We start from the raw sequence: 21,623 nt of genomic DNA, 5'->3' as shown, positions 1-21,623 counted from the left end.
AAAGCATGGAAATGTGTTTTTTTAAAAAAACTTCACAGCTGAAAAATGGACCCTTTCATCATTGCCTAACTTGAGATGAGAGTCACTTTCTCCCAGTGAATGATGCAGGGTAAGCAGGATGAGAATAAGTGAATGGAGTTTATTTTAGGTGCAAGTCAAAGCAGGGAGCTTGAAAAGAATTACTATAATAGGGTGTAATGGGGGGAAATAATAAAGCTAATTTTAATTATACTTTCTCTAGGGGTTGATCAGTGCACCTGTAGGCTTGTAAATTGGGAGTACTCGGTTTCTTTTTACCTCTATATGTGGTAGAATGTTATTCTATGAGAACATATCATTCACTGTTCTGAGAACATGCGTAATAGTTATATAGTAATAAATTAGTTATATGTAAAACAGGGAAAATCTAAACATTCTTCAGGAAGTGTGATCCTTCTCAAAGCACTTCTCAAAAGGAAAATGTTATCTCTCTTTTACAGATAAGAAAACAAAGGCCAAGGCAATGGAGAAACAGCCCGAGATGACTCCGGAGACTAGATGCAAAGCCAGGAATTGGAACAACGTATCTAAAGTCGAGAATCTCATTTTCAAGACCACCTGAGATCACTGAGATGCTGATGGCAGATGATGACATAGCACTGAAGCAACATTAAACCCTCTCAACCAAACCTTGCTTTTTAACCAAAATTTAGCCACTCCAAGACTACAAATAAATGAAAGGAAATTAACTAAAAAAGTTTTATTATTTTTTTAAAGAAAACCAAACATATTTAATTCCTTTAAAATTATGGTCTCCAAAACTTGGTGAGATGTTTCCACAATCTCACTGTTGTTGCACACACAAATAAACCCACCTCTTTATTCTTAACTCTTAGTCTTCTTTTAAAATTCAACTTTCATGGTGCAAGCCCTGCTAAGTTGTCTGTTCTTTCCTCTGGAACCTTCTTAGTGTCACTTATTTTCCACTGAAGATCTCCTCTTTGTGTGTGTATGGCTGACATTGCCTCTTTCTGGCTGTGTAATACATCTCTTCTAGGGAATAATAATTTTGTTTGGGTGGCTTCTGTTTACGAGGCTAGACGGTAACTCAAGTTGTCTGTCTGACTTCTGCATCCTCTTTTTTCCTACTTTTTCTGTCTTTGCATCACCTGCAATTTTTACCAGCCAAGAGTTCACACTGCCTTCCAAATAATTTATGGTTTTGTTGTCCACATTATGTTGTCCACATCCAATTCTGAATTGTAGAAGACAATCCCTTAAAATTTCCATGTAAGAGTCAATTCTCATTGATCAGTACTTCAAGATGTCAGCTAATCAGTCCTTAAGGAATATTAATTGGATAGCTTATACCATTATTTGTTTATGACAGATACAATGTAAATTTAAATCAAATGCCTTACAAAAGCCTAAACAACACCATTCATCTAGCAAATTCACATTCCAAAATGAAAGTTATCTAATATAATTGCTTTGCTTTAAAACTACCATTAATTCATATGCTTGCTTTCTTAGCTAGAACCTCATTAATGTTTCCAATAGTTTTTCCAGGGCTCACATATCACTAACCTGCTCTGCGTGATACTCATAATCCATCTCTAGAATTTGAAAAATACCCTAACAGATCTCTTCAGCCTTTGCTTATAAAGGTTCTTTCTTAGGTGAAAGTTATGAGGCAATGAGCCTTCTGATTTATTTATTTTGTCTCTGGCAGATGTTGTTTAACATGCTTTTAAAGATTCAGTACTGTTTGCATAGTAGGGACGCTGGATCTCCTACCACCATATGGGCTTGTTAAGGAGCAAGCAGCACTTCCCACCCACTGCGTGCCACTCAGTATTGAAGAGGTATCAGAGTCTTTGTTCATCTTTGCATGACTAAATGACATGACTAATTGAACAGTGATTGACTAGCTTCATTTCTTCTTCATTTTTGGTGTTATAAAAAAGCAGCAAAAATTAGTTATGTGCACCCAAAATAAACCAAAAAATAAGCTAAATTAAACCTTTCTCAGTATCTTAGGAGGCTGAAATTGAGCGTACAGATAAATATTGTAATAATTCTTATCCATTATACTTGTGGCTGAATTCATCCTGGGTTGTCATCTTAAGCACCACATATTTTTGTCCATTATATTTAGGAAAATTACCTAGATATCCTAACCCACTATAAATTGATGTCCAGCTGGCAGAAAGCTGTGCAAGGGTCACTCAGAATTGTCGTCTACCCTATTTACCCCAATGTCTTTTTAACTCTGAAATCGAAGTATAGCAATTTAGACATCAACAATATATCACTTTAGACTACTTTTACCAGAAATATCCCATTAGTGCGCATTATCCTGATATCTTAGACTGCTTTCTTTTCCTCCTGAGATTGCAAATGACCCAGCTGGCAAACAACCAAAATATCATGTTTCTCACACATCTATTATCCTAATGGCATGAGGTCATACACTGAAAACTGAGAACACAAATGCAGTACAAACTAAACTTCATATTTTGAATACAGAAATTTATGGTGGCTGGTATCCTGGTGTAGAAGTCACTGGCATTTTCGTTTGATTTGGAGCTTTTTTGTGCTATTTGTTTCAATGACGACTCTATTGAAAAAGCTCTTTGATTCAAAACAAAACAAAACAAAACAAAAAGCAACTTCGGCAATATTCTTGTCTGTCAGGCTTTTCAGGTCCATGATAGCAGCACTTTTCAACACAAATACACTGTCTTCCTGTATTATACTCCAGGCTGATCATGTCTGTTACACCTCAGAGACTGATTGTATCTCTGCAACACCAATAGAAAATAAAAAGAAATTTCAAAAAATAAGGTTGAAATTTTCCTGATTGCCTGACATATCTGAAGACCAGACATTTATATCTAAGTTATTTGAGCATAAAGAATGTCTAGACAATGGAGAGAGACAATAATTTTCAGGGCATGATCCACATCTATGTGAAGGAGACATCCAAAACAGGTTAGAAGAATTGCGTTCAGGAAGAGCCTCTCCATTGACTACCATGGCAGTATCATTGACTTCCTTGGATGTCAGAAGTCAAGAGAGGCCAAATTGTTTTCCTAATAGCCTAAAATGTTTTCAGTTTTATCCATATATAACTGAGGAATCTTGAATGCCACAACACCTTGGCAATTATTGGTGCATTCACACAAATATTTTTTTGAATCAGGTACTTTACGTCTAGGGGAAAGTTGATGAGAAAAATGGGCAAAATTATGAAGCAACAAACCAAAAACTGTTCCCTTTCCTCACTTTTTTTTCTCACAGCTAAATTCACTACTCTCACCTGTGTATTAGTCCATTCCATTTCAGGAAAAGGTCCCAGCTGAAGGCCTCTACCTGTAGGATTTTCTTCCTCTTGGCCTTTCTGGAAGTACATAGAGACATCTACTCAGGACATGTTCCAAACTCAGATTTCTCATTGTGTTTGCATATGGTGCTCAGTCGTGCTTTTTTGCTTCCCAGGTTGTGTCTTGGGGGGATAGGAGCTCATTTTTGCTGTAACTGCTTTGGGAAATAATCTGCCATGCCATCTATTCCCTTCAAGCTGTAAATTGGTATTAATATATGATGAATTGCTCAGAGACTTTGTAACAAAAAGTGAAATGGCATTATATTATACAATATTCAAAATGTGAGTGAGTATTATTACGTGTGATTATAAATATCTATGGAATATCTATTGATCCTTCAAGGGAGAACAAGCAAGGGATATATATTTTACAAAAATTAACACTGTGTTACTGTATTTCAGTTTATTTTTAGTATGCATAACCTACCAATCTCCACAAATTATTAGGAAATCAAGCAAAAATGCTATAAGGAATAAATAAACATTCTCTTTACAATCCATCTCTTTTTAGCTAAAATTAGAAATAACCCCATTGGCTTCTAAATTTTAAAACCCACTCTAATTATCACTATGAATTTGTCAAGTTTTAACAGTAGTATACTGTACATTTGCTTTTAATGAATGTCAGGCTTCAGTTTTTTTGGAAACAGAATATCTGCAGTAAATTCAGGCTCCTGCCTAGGCATGAGTCAATGCTGTCGTAGAAAACACATCAGTTCTTAACAGACAGCAGTATGGAAGATATCTGTCAGTAAATGGGAGACTTGTGTTGCAAGGATCATAGTTTTTATTAATAGCAAAACTGCAATGTCTGTAGCTATGCATCCAATTACTTTTATTTACAGAATATTTAATACCTAAGGTACTGAAAAGCGTTTTATGAAGTTCTTATTGATTATGATGTTGATATAACGCTGACGTTCACGTTGTAATATAGTACTTTAGAGACTTTTTGTTTCTGTATTACTAAAGAATACAACTTTTTAAAAACAAAAAGGACAAAAAATATTTTTTTTCAGTCTCACCAGTGAAATGAAGTGTATTTTACCAGCAAGCGTAGAAACACTAGGCTAAGAATTTGTTCAGGGAAGTCTTGAGATACTGTCAGTATAAAGAATGGCTACTAATTGTCAAAAACTTCAGAGAATAACACTTTTTAATGTTCAGTATGATCTAAGGAAAAGGGACTTCTAGCTTTGCTTAAAAGGATTACTAATCTCATGCAATATTATTCCTAAAAACTGAGGCTTACGTTGGTGCTGTCAAACTTCAGGCATTTAGATCTGTCAGTGAGGAGCAGAGTTCTTAAAGACACTGGAAACTCCTGAGAATGGTTCAGGGCTCAAATGCACTGAGTCACTCTTAGGATGATGCATTCCCACCTAAGTGAGGTGGGATGAATTGAGGTCTGAATATTCAGTTGTGCTCATGCAGACAAGAACTTTTAACGTGACAAAGTCTGGAGTAACTTATTTAACAGTGTAGTGAGTGACCATGAATTCCCACACACTAGGACCAAGCCTACCAGGAGTGACTTGGAGGCATTCAATGGGCAAGTCCAACAGCACTGAGGCACTTTGACCACAGGAAGGTTCTGCATGTATGTAATTTAGTTTGTGGATTTGGTTCTGGGTACTTTTGGAAAGAAACGTGTAGTTTTATAAAGATAGATAGAAGAAATGTTCACAGAGCAGTAAGCACTGCTCAGAGGGAGGAAAATTCACATGCAAAGATACAGTGTAAGGAACATCTATGCAGAGATCATTAACTAAAAGGGAGCCAAAGGTGAGGTTCTGTTACAAAATGATCTTCCTCCAGAAAAGGAATGCTGTGTATAAGGACACAGGTCTTAACTATTATGCTATAATCATAGATGATGAGACCAGCAGAACTGTTTCCTTTTGGGGTCAGTGCATTTTAAAATAGGAAAGAACGGAAAGCTACAGGAGGAAAAAGAGTGATGAAGGATGCGGAAATCACAGCCTGGGGAAGACTGAAAGCAGGATATTACAGAGAGTTAGTGATCAGTCATCTTCACTGAAGACAGAATCCAGAGAAATAATCTTAAATTTGCTGCTGTGAAAAAAAAAGCCTCTAACTTCTGCAGTGCTGAAACATTGAAATAAATCCTTTCCAGTCCTACCTGCTATAACACCATAGCTTTCATACATGTGAAGATTATTCTCTATTAATTTCAGCAATTTTAACTGGGAGCTAGATTATTAATAGCCAGGTAAAAGCTGGTTATATACACACACGCATACTTACTTTGAAATTAAGATTGTACGAATGGCACTAAGTGTATATACATTGTAGGTATGTAATCCTCTTTGTGAAAACATATTCTTAGATAAAGTGTTCAAGTATTTAGAAACAGCATTGTTCATACATATCATAGTATATATTACAATTGTGGCAACCCTAAAGGCGAGATCAAGTTTCCCAGATAAAGTTGTCTTGTGTCATTACATGCACTAAGGTATAATTTTTTCTCCAGCTGCTGCTACAAAAAGCTATGGGTTTCTCTGTGTTATTTCTGACAGTCAAATGCACATCTTGCAGGACATCTAAAATAGTACTAGATATCTATAAACAACTGAATCTCACCCCAAAAAGTCTTTTCTTAAATGTCTTCTATTTGCTAATAGACATTGTCATTGATACCAGTTACTATTAAGTATAAATGTATACTTTAAGTATAAAGTTTTGGGGGTTATTTCACAAAATATCTAAATCTTCTGCTCTTTAATTAATAAAACCCCCATAACATTGTTTCAAGTTATCTTAAGTCTTACGAACTACCATGACAGTTGTGATCCTTTGGGATCACTTTTAAAAACCTAGTTGAAGCTTTCAATGAGACCTAGAGGCAAACTGGTTACAGTGTTCAAGTATTCCACTTTTAGAAGGATTTATATATAACTATAGCAGGATCACTGTCTGGAAAACCCTGCTAATCTGTGCATTAAGGAAGGATCAATATAGTACCATGAAAAAAGATGGTACATACTAAACGCTAGGAAGCCTCCTGGTCTAACAAAAATTACCTTTGTATAAGAACATGATACAGTATCGTACAAAGAGTCAGCAACTCAAAGAAAGCTGAAGAAAATAATGGTTTATGTGTAAAAAGTCTTCATAAAATGAAGAAGATCTGAAAATCTCAAGGAACTACAAAGTTCCTGTTAATCTACGTAGAGGGCACTGAAGTACTGCTATGCCAAGTGACAGTAATAAAACATGAACATAGAGAGATGTTTAAAGAAAATTGTCATACTGTTTTTAAATAAAACAATGGAAAGTTATTGCACTTACAGGACCTTCAAAACACTGAACAGTGTCTGTGATCACATTACTACATTCAAGCCTGTTCCTTATGCTGGTGATATAAGTACTGGACGAATTCTGCAGATTTTGCACATATGCAATTACAAGTCACTAAAATCAGCATTTAGCATGAGGTGATGAACTCAAAAAGTTGCTTTTAAACTGAAAATTTCAATTACATCAGACAATAAGAGGAAGGCAAGTTTCAATGAAAAGCTTAAAAATATTTAGGAGGCTACAATTTCCTTTTAAAATTTGAGTCATTCTTCTTACCAGCTTAGAACAGAATAATTAACGGTTGATAGCACATTGGTGAAAAGTCCAAAAATACTTCTAAAACAGGCTTGTGAATGAAATGAAATTTCAGCAGTAGCAGATGGGTTTAACTGCTGTTAAATGTGGAGTGGTTTCCAAGAACATGTTGTATGCAATAAGAAAAAGTCAGATACATAAAGTTTCAGCAGCAGTTTAAATCCTGAGCATGCAAGCTAAGTGAGGACTTCCAAGCTTTGCCTCACTGAAAAATCCTTATGTTTTACCCTTGTTTACAACAGCAAAAATGCTTGTTATTGACAATGTATATCAGCAGTGGGTGCAATTAAAACAATGCTGAACACAGTTTCACAAGTAGGCAGGTTTAACACAGGGTTTCTGAAATAAGAATAGTTCTTGAGTGTGCTTGCAGGTTAATTACAGTCAGCACCAGCACAGTCATTGTCAGCGGTGGATAATTATGTTGGTGTGCACAATGCTTCGGTTTGTGCATATGTTTTACATAATAACCATGTTACAAATTGCCTCCCTTTTTAATTCTTGAACTGGAATGGTGGGCTGCATCTAGGGTTCCTGCAGTCAGGATCTGACTGCCTCCGTGTCTCATGCCTTATTGGTTTGAAGCAAAAGTAGAGTCCCAAGGCTCAAGAAAACAGGCAGCAACTTTTGGTTGTTCTTAAAACAGTTCTACCTTAAACTCCTAATCCACAAAAAAATGGCTTTTTTGAGTGACAGTTATCACGCAATCACAGAATCATAGAACAGTGTGGGTTAGAAGGGACCTCAAATATCATCCAGTTCCAACCTTACCATGGGCAGGGACACCTTCCACTAAACCACGTTGCTCAAAGCCTCATCCACCCTGACCTCCAGGGATGGGGCATCCATGACCACTCTTGGCAACATTTGCCAGTGCCTCATCATCCTCAAAGGAACTAATTTCTTCCTAAAAATTAATTTAAATCTCCCCTTATTCAGCTTAAAACTATTACCCTCGTCCTATCACTGCACCCCCTGCTGAAGAGCTCCTCTTTGTCTTTCCTGTAGCCCCCCTTTCAGTACTGCAAGGCTGCTATATGGTCTTCCTGGAGCCTTCTCTTCTCTATGTTGAACAACCACAACTCTCTCAGCTCTCCTTGTACAGGACGTGTTCCAGCCCTCAGATCATGTTCATGGACTCACTCAAACAGGTCATGGATCATCCTCAGGACTCACTCAAATAGATCTATGTCCTTCCTGTGCTGAGGACTCCAGAACTGAGCATAGAACTCCAGGTGAGGTCTCACAAGAGCAGAGGAAAGGGGGAGAATCCTCTCCCTTTACCTGCTGGTCACAATTATTTTGATGCAGCCTGGGACACAGTTGACTTTCTGGGCTGCAAGTTCACATTGCTGTCTCGTGTTGAGCTTCTCATCCACCAACAGCCCCCAAGTCCTCCTCTTCAAGGATGCTTTTAATCCATTCTCCATTTATGACTAGGTTAAAGCTTCTGCACTTGTTACCATATATAATTTTATTTGACTGACACAAATATTTGTGACACAGAATAAAACTGGAAATTACAAAGCCATACAGTAATGCACAGAGACACAGAAAATTAAGGGATTAAAAGAATGAGCACAACTGACAAAGAAAAGAAATCCACATTGGGATTGAAGCCCAGGGAAAAAAAAAAAAACAACAAAACCACATTGCCTTTGTATCCCATTAACCAATTGTTTCTCTAAAAAGAAAGAGTTTCTGAGCAACTGTGGAAAAGAGCATCACCGGGTCCAAAGAAGTGTCCTGCAGTTCAGAGTAGACCTATGCTTTAATGCCTTCATAGATGCATCAAGGTTGAGTCTAGTTACTTGTCGTATTGCCAGTGTGTGCTTAATGCTGTCTTGGGATAAGCTTGAGGGAATGGGAGTAGTAAGGGAACAAGTGAAAGAAAAGAAAGGTCAGGAAGCAAGTGAGAGAACTGTATCAAAGACCAGAGATGTCAGATCTTTATGTGGGTTACCAAGTATATTATTTTGTTTATAACCTATTACTTTTCACTGCAATTCTAGAAAAATCATGTTTTCTAAACTGTCATCCTATAAACAACCTCTTCCTCCAATTAATTATCTGCATAAAAACAAATATTGATATAACTTGCAAAATCACATCTCTCTAATTCTAGTATTATACTCCATTCATGAAATGGATAAAATTAATTCAGTCTACTGATTCTTATGTGGCATTCAGTGATCTCATGGTGCTCAGGAGTCTTCAGAGATTTTTCTCATCCCTTGTCTAGCACTTACTGAGAGGTTCAGAAGGAAGAGCTTACTCTGTTGTCTGGGAAACTCAGATGTTAAAGAAACTCCCCAAAGCATGTCTTTAATTCCCATCCCAAAATTAATGGTTAAAAAGCACCAGCTAGATAAGCTCACAATCAATTGGTCAGTCTAATAGGTAACCTCACCAGAGAAGTATAATTAGCTTGGAGATTCCCAGAGCTGTTGCTTCTGTCCAACATATCTTAATTTACTACTGCTATCCAATGGATGTAAGCCCATTTATCTTGGTTGCTCCCTGTTCAATTTTCTGCCTGTGCTGGTGGGTTCAACCTGCTGCAATACTGTAACACCACTGCTTCTGGAAATCAACATATCACCAAAAAAAGCGGGCTGAGTAACAGGCTTTAGCCTGCACCTTCACTGTCCTTACTGTTCGCTGTTAGGTGAAGCCTTGGCTCTGGTTTGGGTCACTCTACCTGGATCCTTCCAGGACAAAACTGCTCTATAACATGCCAGACCTAACTGGTATGGACAGGAGCCAGATTGTGCAAACAGACTTTCTCTTCAGCTGTATCGCCACAGCCACTTTCTACTGTCACAGGCATGCAACATAATTATCTGAAGTATGAGTACCCGAGACTTCAAATTCTATTGATTATTTTGTCATGTGATTTTCTTTTCTCATTTGCAAGCCTCCAATGCCTTTAAGGGTGGTTTATAGTAATGCAAATATACTTGTTTTACGGTTTCTATTAATCAGAGTTATCAATGATGACAACTTCACTCCAATGGAGCCATCTGGGAATTGTAAAGTGCTGAGTATGGATCATAGTCTGATTGATTTTGCAACAGTTGTTTATAGGGGTTTTTAATACTATTTTAGCCAGCCATTTAGACAAAGAATTATGGGGATAAAAGATTACATGATTAAATCTAAACTTTGTTGAAAAGCTCTTAAACACATGTTCTTAAACACATGCTTAAACTGTGGTCTATTCTCAGATATTACCCAGACAGTTGTACTATCTACAGCAAAATTGATATGCGCGAGCTCCTCTTTCAATGGAGCATCTTCCAATAAAGTAAGGCTAATCATCAAGCACCAATACATAAATCTGTAGAATTTCTTTCCCCCCTTGAAATATAAACAAATAAAAGACTTTTTTTCTGTAATTTTTTTCTAACAACCAACATAAGCCTCTTTTGCATAATGTAGGCTTGAATATGCTGTAGGACTTCAGATCAGTGGTTTTACTCTTCAGCTGAAGCTAATTCAGTATATTTTGCACCTTCTCTCAAGGATTGTTCACTCTAAATGACCTTCATTTTAATATTTCTTCTTCTGTAACATTTTGGAGATCGTTTTTATAATGTCCAACTCCTATCTGCTCCAGGAGTTCTTCCCAAAATCGGTAATAAGTGTTAATTATATGTCACTGCCAAATGTAGCCATTTTCCAGTATCTTACCTTAAATCTTCTCTGGCAGCCTCTGTGCACATCTCCTCTGAGACCAGACTGGTTATTTAATTCCAGTTATTAGGAAACAAATTTAAGCTTGAGACATTTTTTTCTACTAAACCTTTGTCAAATGCATGAGACATTTCGTCTACAACAAACAGCTCTCTTACAGGTATATATTCAGTTCATGAATCATATATTTTAATCAAAAAAAAGTTCTTTGTTTGTGGAAAAGTAGGGATTTTCCAAGCCTTTCTGGCAATCAGTTTGTGGTCAATTTTTGCAGGATACAGGAACAGAGCCATAAGATATTTGCAGGCACAAACTAAAGTCTTTGTTAGCATTATGGCAAACTGTTAAGTCTTTATCACCTGTAATGCCAAAGCTATTTCCGGGCTTCACAGAGTGGGATAAGAGCATTGAAAGGAACTTACTATTTCACTTACGGCGATCATAAATGAAATAAGATCCTCTAATTCTCTCAGCTTCCTTGACTCTTAAAACATTGAAACATTAATGTCCCTGTGTTGTTCTTCCCTCAAAGAAACCATATGTGTTGAGGTTACAACTGTCAACACGGATCAATGTTATAATCTACCAGTATCCCCAAAAACCCAAATATAAGATATAACAGAAGGTAGTTCAGTTTTGACCCAATAGTCCACTTTTTTTCCAGAGAGCTTCTGGTCACGGCTTTCTAACCTTTCTAAGTCTTACTGCTCATGACGACATCAGAGATGCGCTTCCCAGTGAAATATTTTGGTTGTCCAGCACAACTCAAATGGCAATATAAGGAAAGAATACGTTCCAGGGATGGAAAAACTTAAATATTTGTACGGTCTTTCTGAGGTATCTGCTGATGCATCAAGCTCATAAAAACACCTGGTGTAAATTTTCACAGAAACATCATTCCCTTCTTTTCTTTTTCTTACAAAAGTTAATAACTGTGCTTGCTCTGCCAATCCTTAGAGAAAGGGACATTTACTTAAGTGTGTGATGGAGGCTGGATGGTCCCATCACCTCTTCTGATCCCATAGACACACTGAGGGGTGTCTCAGATACCATATGATATTTAAAATGCTTCTAAATATCTGTATTTCAGCAGGTTTATTTCTCCTGGACAATATTTTTTTCAACCTCCACTCTGCTTTCTTCATTTTCAGGAAAGCAGCTTCTTGAGGAAAAGGAGTTCCCATATTTTGCATTACTAAAAGACATATGTTTTCCTTAGTACCAATGCAAGATGAATGTCTTCCAACATTGAATGTCTTCCAATTGAATCCTCAAAGAAAGATATTGAGCTGTTGGAACGGGTCCAGAGGAGGGCTACAAAGATGATCAGAGGGATGGAGCACCTTCCCTACGAGGCCAGGCTGAGTTGGGCCTGTTCAGTCTGGAGAAGAGAAGGCTCAGAGGAGATCTTATAGCTACCTTCCAGCACCTGAAGGGGCTAGAGGAAAGCTGGAGAGGGGCTATTCATAAAGGCTTGTGGTGATAGTACCATGGGGAATGGGTATAAACTGGAGAGAGGCAGATTTAGACTGGACATTAGGAACAATTTCTTCACCATGAGAGTGGTGAGACGCTGGATCATGTTGCCCAGGGAAGTTGTGGATGCCCCATCCCTGGAGGTGTCAAGGCCAGGCTGGCCTTGGGCAGCCTGATCTAGTGGGATGTCCCTGCCCATGGCAGGGGTTTGGAACAAGATGATCTTTAAGGTCCCTTCCAACCCTAACTATACTATGATACTATGATACTATGATACTGTGACACTATGATACTATGAATATGCTCACCACCCATCAAGTTAGTAAAATACTTCTTTAATATGGGGTCTCCAATGTAAACTCTGCTCTTCAGAGACTTTTCTTCCTGTTTAGCTTTTGCATACTGATGTGGCCATGCTTCTTTAATGGCAATTAACTATGGCAAATTTACTATCAGTAGTATCAATATACTATTCAATAGTATTGATTTACTATCAATAGTAAATTTACTACCCACTATCCAAGCTGCTACTTTTCTAACAATGAAAACAACTGTTTCTGGCAACATAATGTTGTGTGAGCTGTATCCAACTTCTTAAGTGTCCCATTTACTTCCAGTTCAACACTGTATTTATCTCCTAATGAACTGTTGCTCATTGTTCCTATAAGGATTCGTCTGAGCAAAATACATCACTGGCTATTGCCAAGTGTTATAATCCATCCTCCTTCTCACATCTTTCTCTGCGTGACACACAGTGGGTTGACTTCTGTTAACTAACTCTGCTTCTGGAACCCCACATGTGATGCTGTACATTTAGCTCTTTTCTCTTATAGTGTTGATGTTCTCAATCATGATGTAATTGCCACCCACTACCCTGAGCCTGGACTTTGTCCCTTCTTTTGTTTACCAAATCATTACATCTTCCCTTTTGGGACTCTTACTGACACTCCTGAGTTTTGTTTACTCTTACAAGCACAAAAGCTACGGGATGCAACCTGGGAACGCTGAATCCCTCCTCCACAATTTTCTGCTATGGGACAGCTAAGCAGGGTTGACATGTACTTGGAAGAGCTCCAGCTGAATAACTGGGAGAAAACAAACACAGGGTGTAGTACAGAATACAGAGTCATCACGTATTCATGGCGCACACTAAGGATCAGCAGTGTGGGGTCTACAGGAGACTACACTTACATCTCAATGCACATGTAACCAACGCAATCTCTTATTGAAGATCTAATCTTCAGCAATGCCAAATGACTCTTCTTTCTCAGACTTTCCTCAGCCTCTTGTATCTTTGATTAAACCCACTATTGATATCTCTGATTATCGGGTATAGAGCATTCCTCATTCTTCTTTATTTCATTTTTATATCCTTTTTGCCTGAAGCAACAAAAACTATCAAACGTATTGAGGATTTCAAACCAGTAGTTGTAAGAAAAGCAGCTGCTCTTTGCTTGCATTCACGGCTTGCAAAACTAGACTTGTGTTTCTTTCATCACCCTCCACCTTCCTGGAGAATTTCAGCCCTGGTGAGGCTGGCTTTGAAGTGTTTCCCTTTCCTCCTCTGTATATTTTCTGTACTTTTTAACTCCTTCTACCAATGGTGCTCAGTGATCCCTTAGTTCTGACAGCACTTGCAAGAGGTCTTCTTTAGATTATGTCTGGTTTCAGCTACCTGGGAATAACCAAAGAAACCTGATGTCACCACCCATGACCCAAAGGCTGTGCCTTCCTGACATGCGCACAGAGACATTCACTGGTTGTCTCAGAGAGGATTAATCCAAAAGAAGCCTGTCAAGAGGCTTGCTTCAAATGTATACTACCCGCTTTTCATGTCAGATTTCAAACCTTTCTTTCTAACATTGTGCAGCAAATGTTACTACAAACAAAAGAAAAGCAAGTACAATTAAAGACATTTGTGCTGTGGTTTTGAGTGCATTCAGGGGCATAAACATATGTTTTAGCTTTTATGCTATATCCAGATAGACACAATATGCCAATTCAGAAATAGGCTGGCAGGAAATCTTTGTGCTGTTTAATTTTAGCAGGATGCTAAGTGTTAAACTTTGATCTCATGAGTCACAGGAAAAAAAAATGTGTATTTAAAGAAAAGAAATAATTATTCTACCTCATATGTCCAGCTTTCTTATATTTAAAGGAGAGTCACTGTTTAAAGACATTCCCAAATTTAATTATTTTAAAATTTAATACCACCAATGACAACAGAGTAGAATTTTTACTACTTTCCTTTCTTAATATTTCTCATTTTTCTTTAGATGAGTTCTTGGTGAGTTAATACTTATATCTCCTTAACGTAGTCACAGCTCTTAAATACAGAAACCCTACTTCTTCTGTCTTTAAGTTTATATCTGGATTTTAGAAGCCTATAAATCTTCATTTTATTCTGTGAGTCTGCTCCAAATATATTTGTGCATACATTAAGTTTATGTTAAATATATATATTTATCTCTATTGCCTACATTGTCAACAATGGCTCAGCAAGAATACAGTCATATTCAGTAGATGCAAGGATTTGTGTTTATTTTTATACGACAAATGATACACCCTCAGTTTTTCCTCTAAAGTATTAATCCTCTTTCTAAGCCACTACCCTGAATAATGATGTCACAGAAAATAGAGTTACAGGGCAACCACAGGAAAATAAAAAAGAAAAAGAAGCTGTAGTTTGAAATAGTCCTTTATATAATACTTGTAAAGCTCACTACCACAAACATGTCATTCACTGAATCTTCTGACAGTAATAAAAGTGAATAGTGCCCTTTAGTGTCTTTACCATCTATATACACTTCGTAAGAGTATAATGTGGTCCTTTTTCCCACAAACCTTTCCCTTATTCACTCTACCTGTACAAAATAGCTCACATTCCTTACAGTTATCAGTCTCTCCCCATATCTGCACTAAACACCTCCCTCAGTCGATCATCAGTCACCTTGCCCTGCTGAGATGTTTAGTTGAGAGAGTGATGGCTGGTGTGTACATTTTGGAAAAAAATGAACATGGGATTTTGGAAAAAACTGAAGATGGGGGATGGAGATGATGGAATAAAGGGAGTGTGTTATGGGAATGCCTGCTGGAAATATGGTTCCTTCAGGTGATATGGGAGCACTAGAGACAATTCTGCTGCAACATCAGACCACTATGTCCTCCATAATCCTTGAGAGACAGTCAAATGATGCCTAACTCCTTTAAAAAACCTTCATGGATGAAACTGGTTCTGCAGTATTAAGGGCTAGCATCAAAGTGCAATATGTAATGAAATGTTTGATATTAGTGAGCTCAGTGAAAAAAATGAATGTCAATTTCATCTTACTGGCTCTTGAGATTCATCACTGCAGAGTGTCTGTCACAATCATAGCTAAATTTGAGAAATGATAGATCAGATTTCTAATAAGATATGGATTGTTCAGGCACTATATTTTAGCATGAATACTTATCAGACTGGACAGAAATTCAAGATTTCCTTTATATTGCAACACTTGGTCAGAGAAATAGCAAAAATAAATCACTTTTAAAAATGAGATTTCTGGTCTGATTAACATCTTCCTGATCAGCAAGTCCTAAATCACTCTGACTGTAATAATGAATGATCCTATTTTACACAAACATACACACTTACCCACCGCACACAGGAGACAGAGCTAAATTTGCCATAGGAACTTTAGCTTCAGATTTTTTGGTTTTGTACAGTTAAAATAACAAGTCCAGTGCTTCAATAATTTAGTTTTACGTGGTAATCAATTGTGTTCATGTTTTCTTTAGGCAGAAACTCAGCTCATCCTATGGGTACGGTCCAGTACAATCACTTTATTCAACATTACTAAAATTTAGTTTTCTAAGCAGAGAGCATTTTAAAATGAAGTCACTCTGCAGGAATGACTGGGGTGTAGTATAGAAATAGCTGTGTCGGTCTTAAACCAGGTGGTTCAGTTACTGATAAGGTAACCTCCATGGCATCAATGAACTTAACACATTTGCACTGCAGGCTGTGCTAGCTTTTGGCATAGGCTGATGCTGGGGAATGGGAAGAAGTGGAACAATTCTGGGACATGACACCCCCCTCCACCAGCAACCATTGCCCCACACAGATTTAATCAACCATAAGGAGCATCGGCAGTCCCCAGCCTTGTTCAACAGGGTTGGTCTCCACTCGCTCTTTCTTGCTTCATCCCTTTTCTTCTCTTATGCTCTTTCAGGCCAAGTCCCAACTTTGCCTGAATGTTCAGAAAACTTGAGTTAGCTCTGAGAGTAGGGATACACTCAGGCTCCTTGCTATAAACCTAGGCTCTAGGTTTTTAGAAGAGCTGATCTGAAAACCTCATTGGTATTAAAGTTTGAAAGTATGCAGCAAATAGCCTTCTTCAACAGGTCTTCCTTCCAGATGAGAGCTTTTGTGTCTTACAGAAATTGCTTGAACATACCAGAAAAGAAGAATGGGCATTGGAGTCATCTGTCTTTTCAGTAAAGTTAAACACAATCTTTTGTGCTATCCATCTCTGAAGCAAGGTATAATACCAAAAAAAGCAGCAGTGTTTCCTCCATATTTAAACACGTTTCTTCCTCTAGAGACTTGGACCTTGCCATAGGCTGCACCCAAAACAGAGGGGCCTTGCACTGTGTAAGCATTATTGACCCAAGCAGTGCTGCTACTGACCCCAAGAACATTAACTTCATATCCTGCAGCCTTCATAGCATATACATTTAGATACTACTGTCAATGCTGCAGACATGGAAAATGTGGTTTCTGAAGAGTCAGGTGGTATAGTCAAGGGAAAAGGAACGCAGAAAAGCCAAGTCTTCTGCAGTGTTACAAAATGACACCCTGCCATATAGGTCAGCATCGAGGAAGGAGTTTAGTTAAAATATTCAGTGTAAGTCTCCTCCCTACAGGAATAGCACTTAATACATATTAAAATATAATTGTATAATTGGAACTCAAGTGTTTGGGTTATGTAAAAGATGCTGTAGGCGTATCAGCTTAGACAAAAGTAATTAGATCTCGTATATTATCATTTTTCCCTTAAAGGGATAATCAGCAATATTTTTAATAGTAAGGATGCTTAAGTCTAGGGACTTGGAGGAAAAAAAGGTGCTATTTGAACCATCTCATTTAGCTCTGTGTTTGGTTTATTCCTACCCATGTCACTGACTGGACTGTAAGAATATTCTTGCAGTAGATGGCTTGCTTAATGCATCCCCAGCTGAGTGCCCACACAACAGCAACACTTACTGCCTTTGGTGAAATCAGCATAAAAATGAATCGTCTGCAAGCATCAATCACGGTTCTGAAAATAGGACTAGATAGTAGCATTAAATAATACAATACTTGGCATGTATATATAGTAACAGGTCATACACTGAAGTCGCGAAAGAAGTCTATGACAGGGCCACAAACAGAAGAGATCAGAGCTTTAATCTGTCCTTGAGGCAAGAGTTAACATTATATACAGAAGAGAGTAAACAGCCACATATCACTGCTTAGTTCAGTCTGTTTGGAGGACACAATAAAAATAAATATGATTTTATTCACAGTAAGCTGGATGACAATCAATGGCTCTACAGCTTTTGAGTATCCAATTGAAGCTCTTGAGAAATCAAGTGGATGTACAGGAGGACAGGTTTCTATTCCATCGTAAGATGAAGACAGGAGAATGGCCCTGATTTCTTGGATTTTCAAATAAATTTCAAAGCTTTGTAGAGAAGAAGACCTGCTTGTTTTCAAAATGGTACACTGAATCTCTAGCAAGTGGAACAGCAGACCATAAATTCAAGCTGTTGACTTTTTTTCCTCTTTTAATATAAAAGAAGATATGTACAGTGCCTCAAGTTGGGATAACAAAACAGAGCCAAACAAAACCCTTCTGTAACAGTAACACCACGTATTTTCCAATTTTTCTACTGTTATCCATGTTTGTCTTTTCACATACAAGAAAAACATCCCATAGAAGAAGTCCCTGGAAGAAAACCCAGACCTTAAACTCCTCATTGAGATGTTTGTAGAAACTTTGGAATCTCCAAATCCAACAAAAATCCCAACTGAAATCAGGATAAGTTTTATCCAAACTATAAATATTTCCCTAATTTCATATTTCTCTCTCTGTACAATGTACAGTGAAGACCTCCATATCTCTACTCTACTCATACAAAGCTTTTTGAGAAGTTTGAGAACAGTACGAATTTTTGGTTGCTAGGTAAGTCAAAGCCTCTGCTGGTAAGTGAAGAGAGAAAAAATATATTTTGGCTTTGTCCCTAAAATCTCAAAAGATCAGGACTTATGGACTGAAAAATCTGGGTGGCCTAATTTTTTTTTCTTCAATACTCACCTGCACTGACATGAGAGGTGAAAAGAAGTAAGTAATGGTCACCAAGACCCATAGGACAAGTTTTTCTGTCTTCTCTTAGTTTGACCCACAATATGTATGTGACAGAAAGATGGACAGCCATTTTCCAGAGGCATTCCCAGCACAAATTCCAGCAATTCAATTGAATTTTTCTCAAAGGCTAGTGACTGGGAGTTATTAATACACTTAATAAAGGACTTTTTAGAAAGCAGCTATTCAGACCCAAACCTGACAGCAAAAATTATGGAGCTCCTTAAAAAGACAGAGCCTTTTTCACTTGTCAGTTTTTCAAGATGCATTTGTTCTATTATAAAATGTGTTTTCTGTGGTAGGATTGCACCTGAAACTGATCTTTGCAGACAGCAGCAGAGCACAATTTGGGAGCAGGGAATAGCAGCAAATTGCTGTCTCTAAGCAGTCTGCACTCTTCTTAGGGGTCAAGCAGGAGCTCAGTAGAAAGCTGCTTAATGGATGTTTGTATGAACCTTGCAAGCAAGGCCAATAGGTTATCTACATCCAAATAAGCGATAAACCCAGCTATAGTTGGTAGCAAACACAGCCAGGCCACCATCACCTGAAGACTTCTTGTTTCCAACAACAAAGAAACAAAGCTGCCAGATCCTCAGGTGTCTCTGCTCATATTTAATAACAACATGTTGAAAAAAAAAAAAAGAAAACCAAAAAAACAGCAAAACAACGAAAAACTTTGCTCTTCTTTTGAGATCTCACCTGCTAACTGGTACATATGATAGATGGCTACAAAGTCTTTCTCTTTTGGGAATGGCACTGTGACTTGCACACTGGTGCAAGAACATTTTTTACAAAGGGGAGAAATTAACTTCATTTTCAAAGCTTCACACAGAAAATGTAATTTGCAGAGTAACAAATACAAATACTGTTCAGCTCTTTCTAGTTTTTAGCACCTTCTCTTTTGTCCTGATGCAACTTCATTATTTTCTTATTCTTTGCAGTACATGCTAGTCTTTTTGGAAGAAAAGAAACCATTCCAAATTAGTCACACCAATAAAATAACTGGCTTGCAGTTGGTGAATGAAGATTATAAGAACTTTTATTCCCATGCAGAAAATAACAATATAATAGCTAAGAAACACAAAATAAATGCTGTGTTTACTCTAGTTTGTTCCTTTTGCATCTTTGCTTTGTATGCAAAAAAATAAAAAGCCTTCTAAAGCATGACTATCTCAGTCCTCTCTAGTAAGTTCTGTGCCAAAACTTGTTGGGCCTAAATCCAACTAAAATCCGATAGATACCAATGGACCACATGTAACATTGTACGTCATACTCATTTCATGCTCTGTGGAGCTTTTGTCAAGCTAATGCAAGCTTAATAGGAAAAGCAAGACAAGACAATCTTCTGGGGTGTTGCACCCTTTAAAATTGAGGCAATATTTACAGACCAAATAACAAAATGTCTTTAGGTGCCAGCTCTGACCAAGGTCTGAGGAAATTCTGCTTGTAAGCATCTTAATAAAAAGTGCTAATTCTAATTTCTGAAGCTAAACTACACCAAGGGATAGGTGGTGCCTCATTAAGTGCTATGCCTTGGTCTTTACATCAGTCACTTAGGTGGTTTTTCAAAATCTAGAGTTACTAATATGAAGGTGTTTCACTACGATATGCTTTATCAGTCTTACTTTTGTCTCTGCATCAGCTTCTCACCATTTAACTAGGGGAATAAATTATGTAGGAAATTCAAAGCAGAATCTTCTCCTTTTCCCTTTCTTGACTTATTTTAATTTTACTTACTCTTAATTCAAGGAGTTAAAACTGTATTAAAAAAAAAGAAAAGCTTTAAATACGTGAGCAGGATTTAACTTACTAGAGTTTTGACAACAAATTATTTACTGCACCATTCAAAGTCCTGTTTAATTTGTCATTCTTGCATAAGAAATGTTAGGAACTCGCCAATGTGCGTTTTACATATAAGGCAAATAGACCTCTGTATCACAAACATTTTTGACACTTTTGAATGCAGCTTTGCAGCCTTAAACAGATATTCCACTTCTCCCACCCACCCACCATCTCATCCAAGGCCTACAGTCACTAAATTTTCAGATTTAAGAGTGGGAGTATTGCTAACATACCAGGTAAGCGCAGATTTTAGTGATTTGTTTGTGCGTTTGTACATACATGTGAGAGGTTATGGACACTTTTCTTTATCCCTGCCATTTACTCTAGAAATGCCCTGTTAACTTCATTCTCCTCCTCAACCACATCAGCTGACCTGGGATCTAACAGTGGATTTTAAATGAGAATCGGTGACAGCAAAGAAAACACTTAGGAATGTTCAAGAAGTAAAGCTAAGCAAAGCAGGAGGTGAGACATAGGGCTGAATAAAGGAAGCACTGGAGGAAGAGATGTACTATACAGTCAGATCCTGAGAAGGTGTTTGCTGTGAAAAGCCAAGGGAGGCTGGTACCTAAGTATCCTGAGGATCTCAACCTAAGAGTCCCACAAACTCTACCTGAGCTTTGTTACAAAAAGAGAAACTGAAACACAAAAGTTGAAATCCTAGCCCCTGTAACAGCAGCCTCTACAATCCAAGCCTCTGACAATGCTCCTGATTTATCAAAAAGGGGTTACATTAATTGTCTCCACATCTCCTATGGAACCAATAGAAGAACAAGGAGTAAAACTCAGAACATTCAACCTCCTTTCCCTTGTTTTAAACACTGGATTATTATTCCAAAATTTCCTTCTGTTTTAGCCTAAGAGATATTTCACCTGGCACTGGTTGAAACTCAAACCATTTCTTCTGCAAAGTGAGGTGCATGGCTGCATGCTAAATCACCTCTCATTTCTCCTGCTTTCAGTGAAATGTGGATGAGGTGATTTATGGAGATCCTTTGCAATCAACATTTCTATGACTCTGTGATTACTTTGTAAGCATTTTTATAACGTGAGCCAACCCTTTCCTATTTAGGCTCCTTTCTTATGTGAATAAACTGAAGTCAGTAAAGGAAAAATCATCAAACTACAGAACTACTAATTCTTACTTAACAACTCATGGAGCCTTACGGTGTCCCTACTGGTGAATGCAATAAATCAAGAAATAGCTAGTGTTT

At 37.6% G+C, this 21,623-nt stretch overlaps 1 protein-coding gene across 24 annotated transcripts in view; it reads right to left on the bottom strand.

The window, feature by feature from the left end:
- Window positions 1–21,623, bottom strand: part of DLG2 (discs large MAGUK scaffold protein 2) — a 1,074,248-nt gene that overhangs the window by 645,015 nt on the left and 407,610 nt on the right. For 14 of the 24 annotated variants that reach the window (XM_054071916.1, XM_054072001.1, XM_054072006.1 and 11 more), the window contains one exon: window positions 3,302–3,382. The exons of the other annotated variants lie outside the window; for them this stretch is intronic. In XM_054071916.1, the coding sequence (XP_053927891.1) occupies window positions 3,302–3,382 (81 nt within the window). The remainder of the gene's footprint in view (window positions 1–3,301; window positions 3,383–21,623) is intronic. 24 annotated transcript variants of the gene reach the window in all.

The sequence above is a fragment of the Cuculus canorus genome, chromosome 1 (assembly GCF_017976375.1).
Source record: "Cuculus canorus isolate bCucCan1 chromosome 1, bCucCan1.pri, whole genome shotgun sequence".
Lineage (NCBI taxonomy): Eukaryota > Metazoa > Chordata > Aves > Cuculiformes > Cuculidae > Cuculus > Cuculus canorus.
This window is presented reverse-complemented; position numbering and strand designations above follow the sequence as displayed.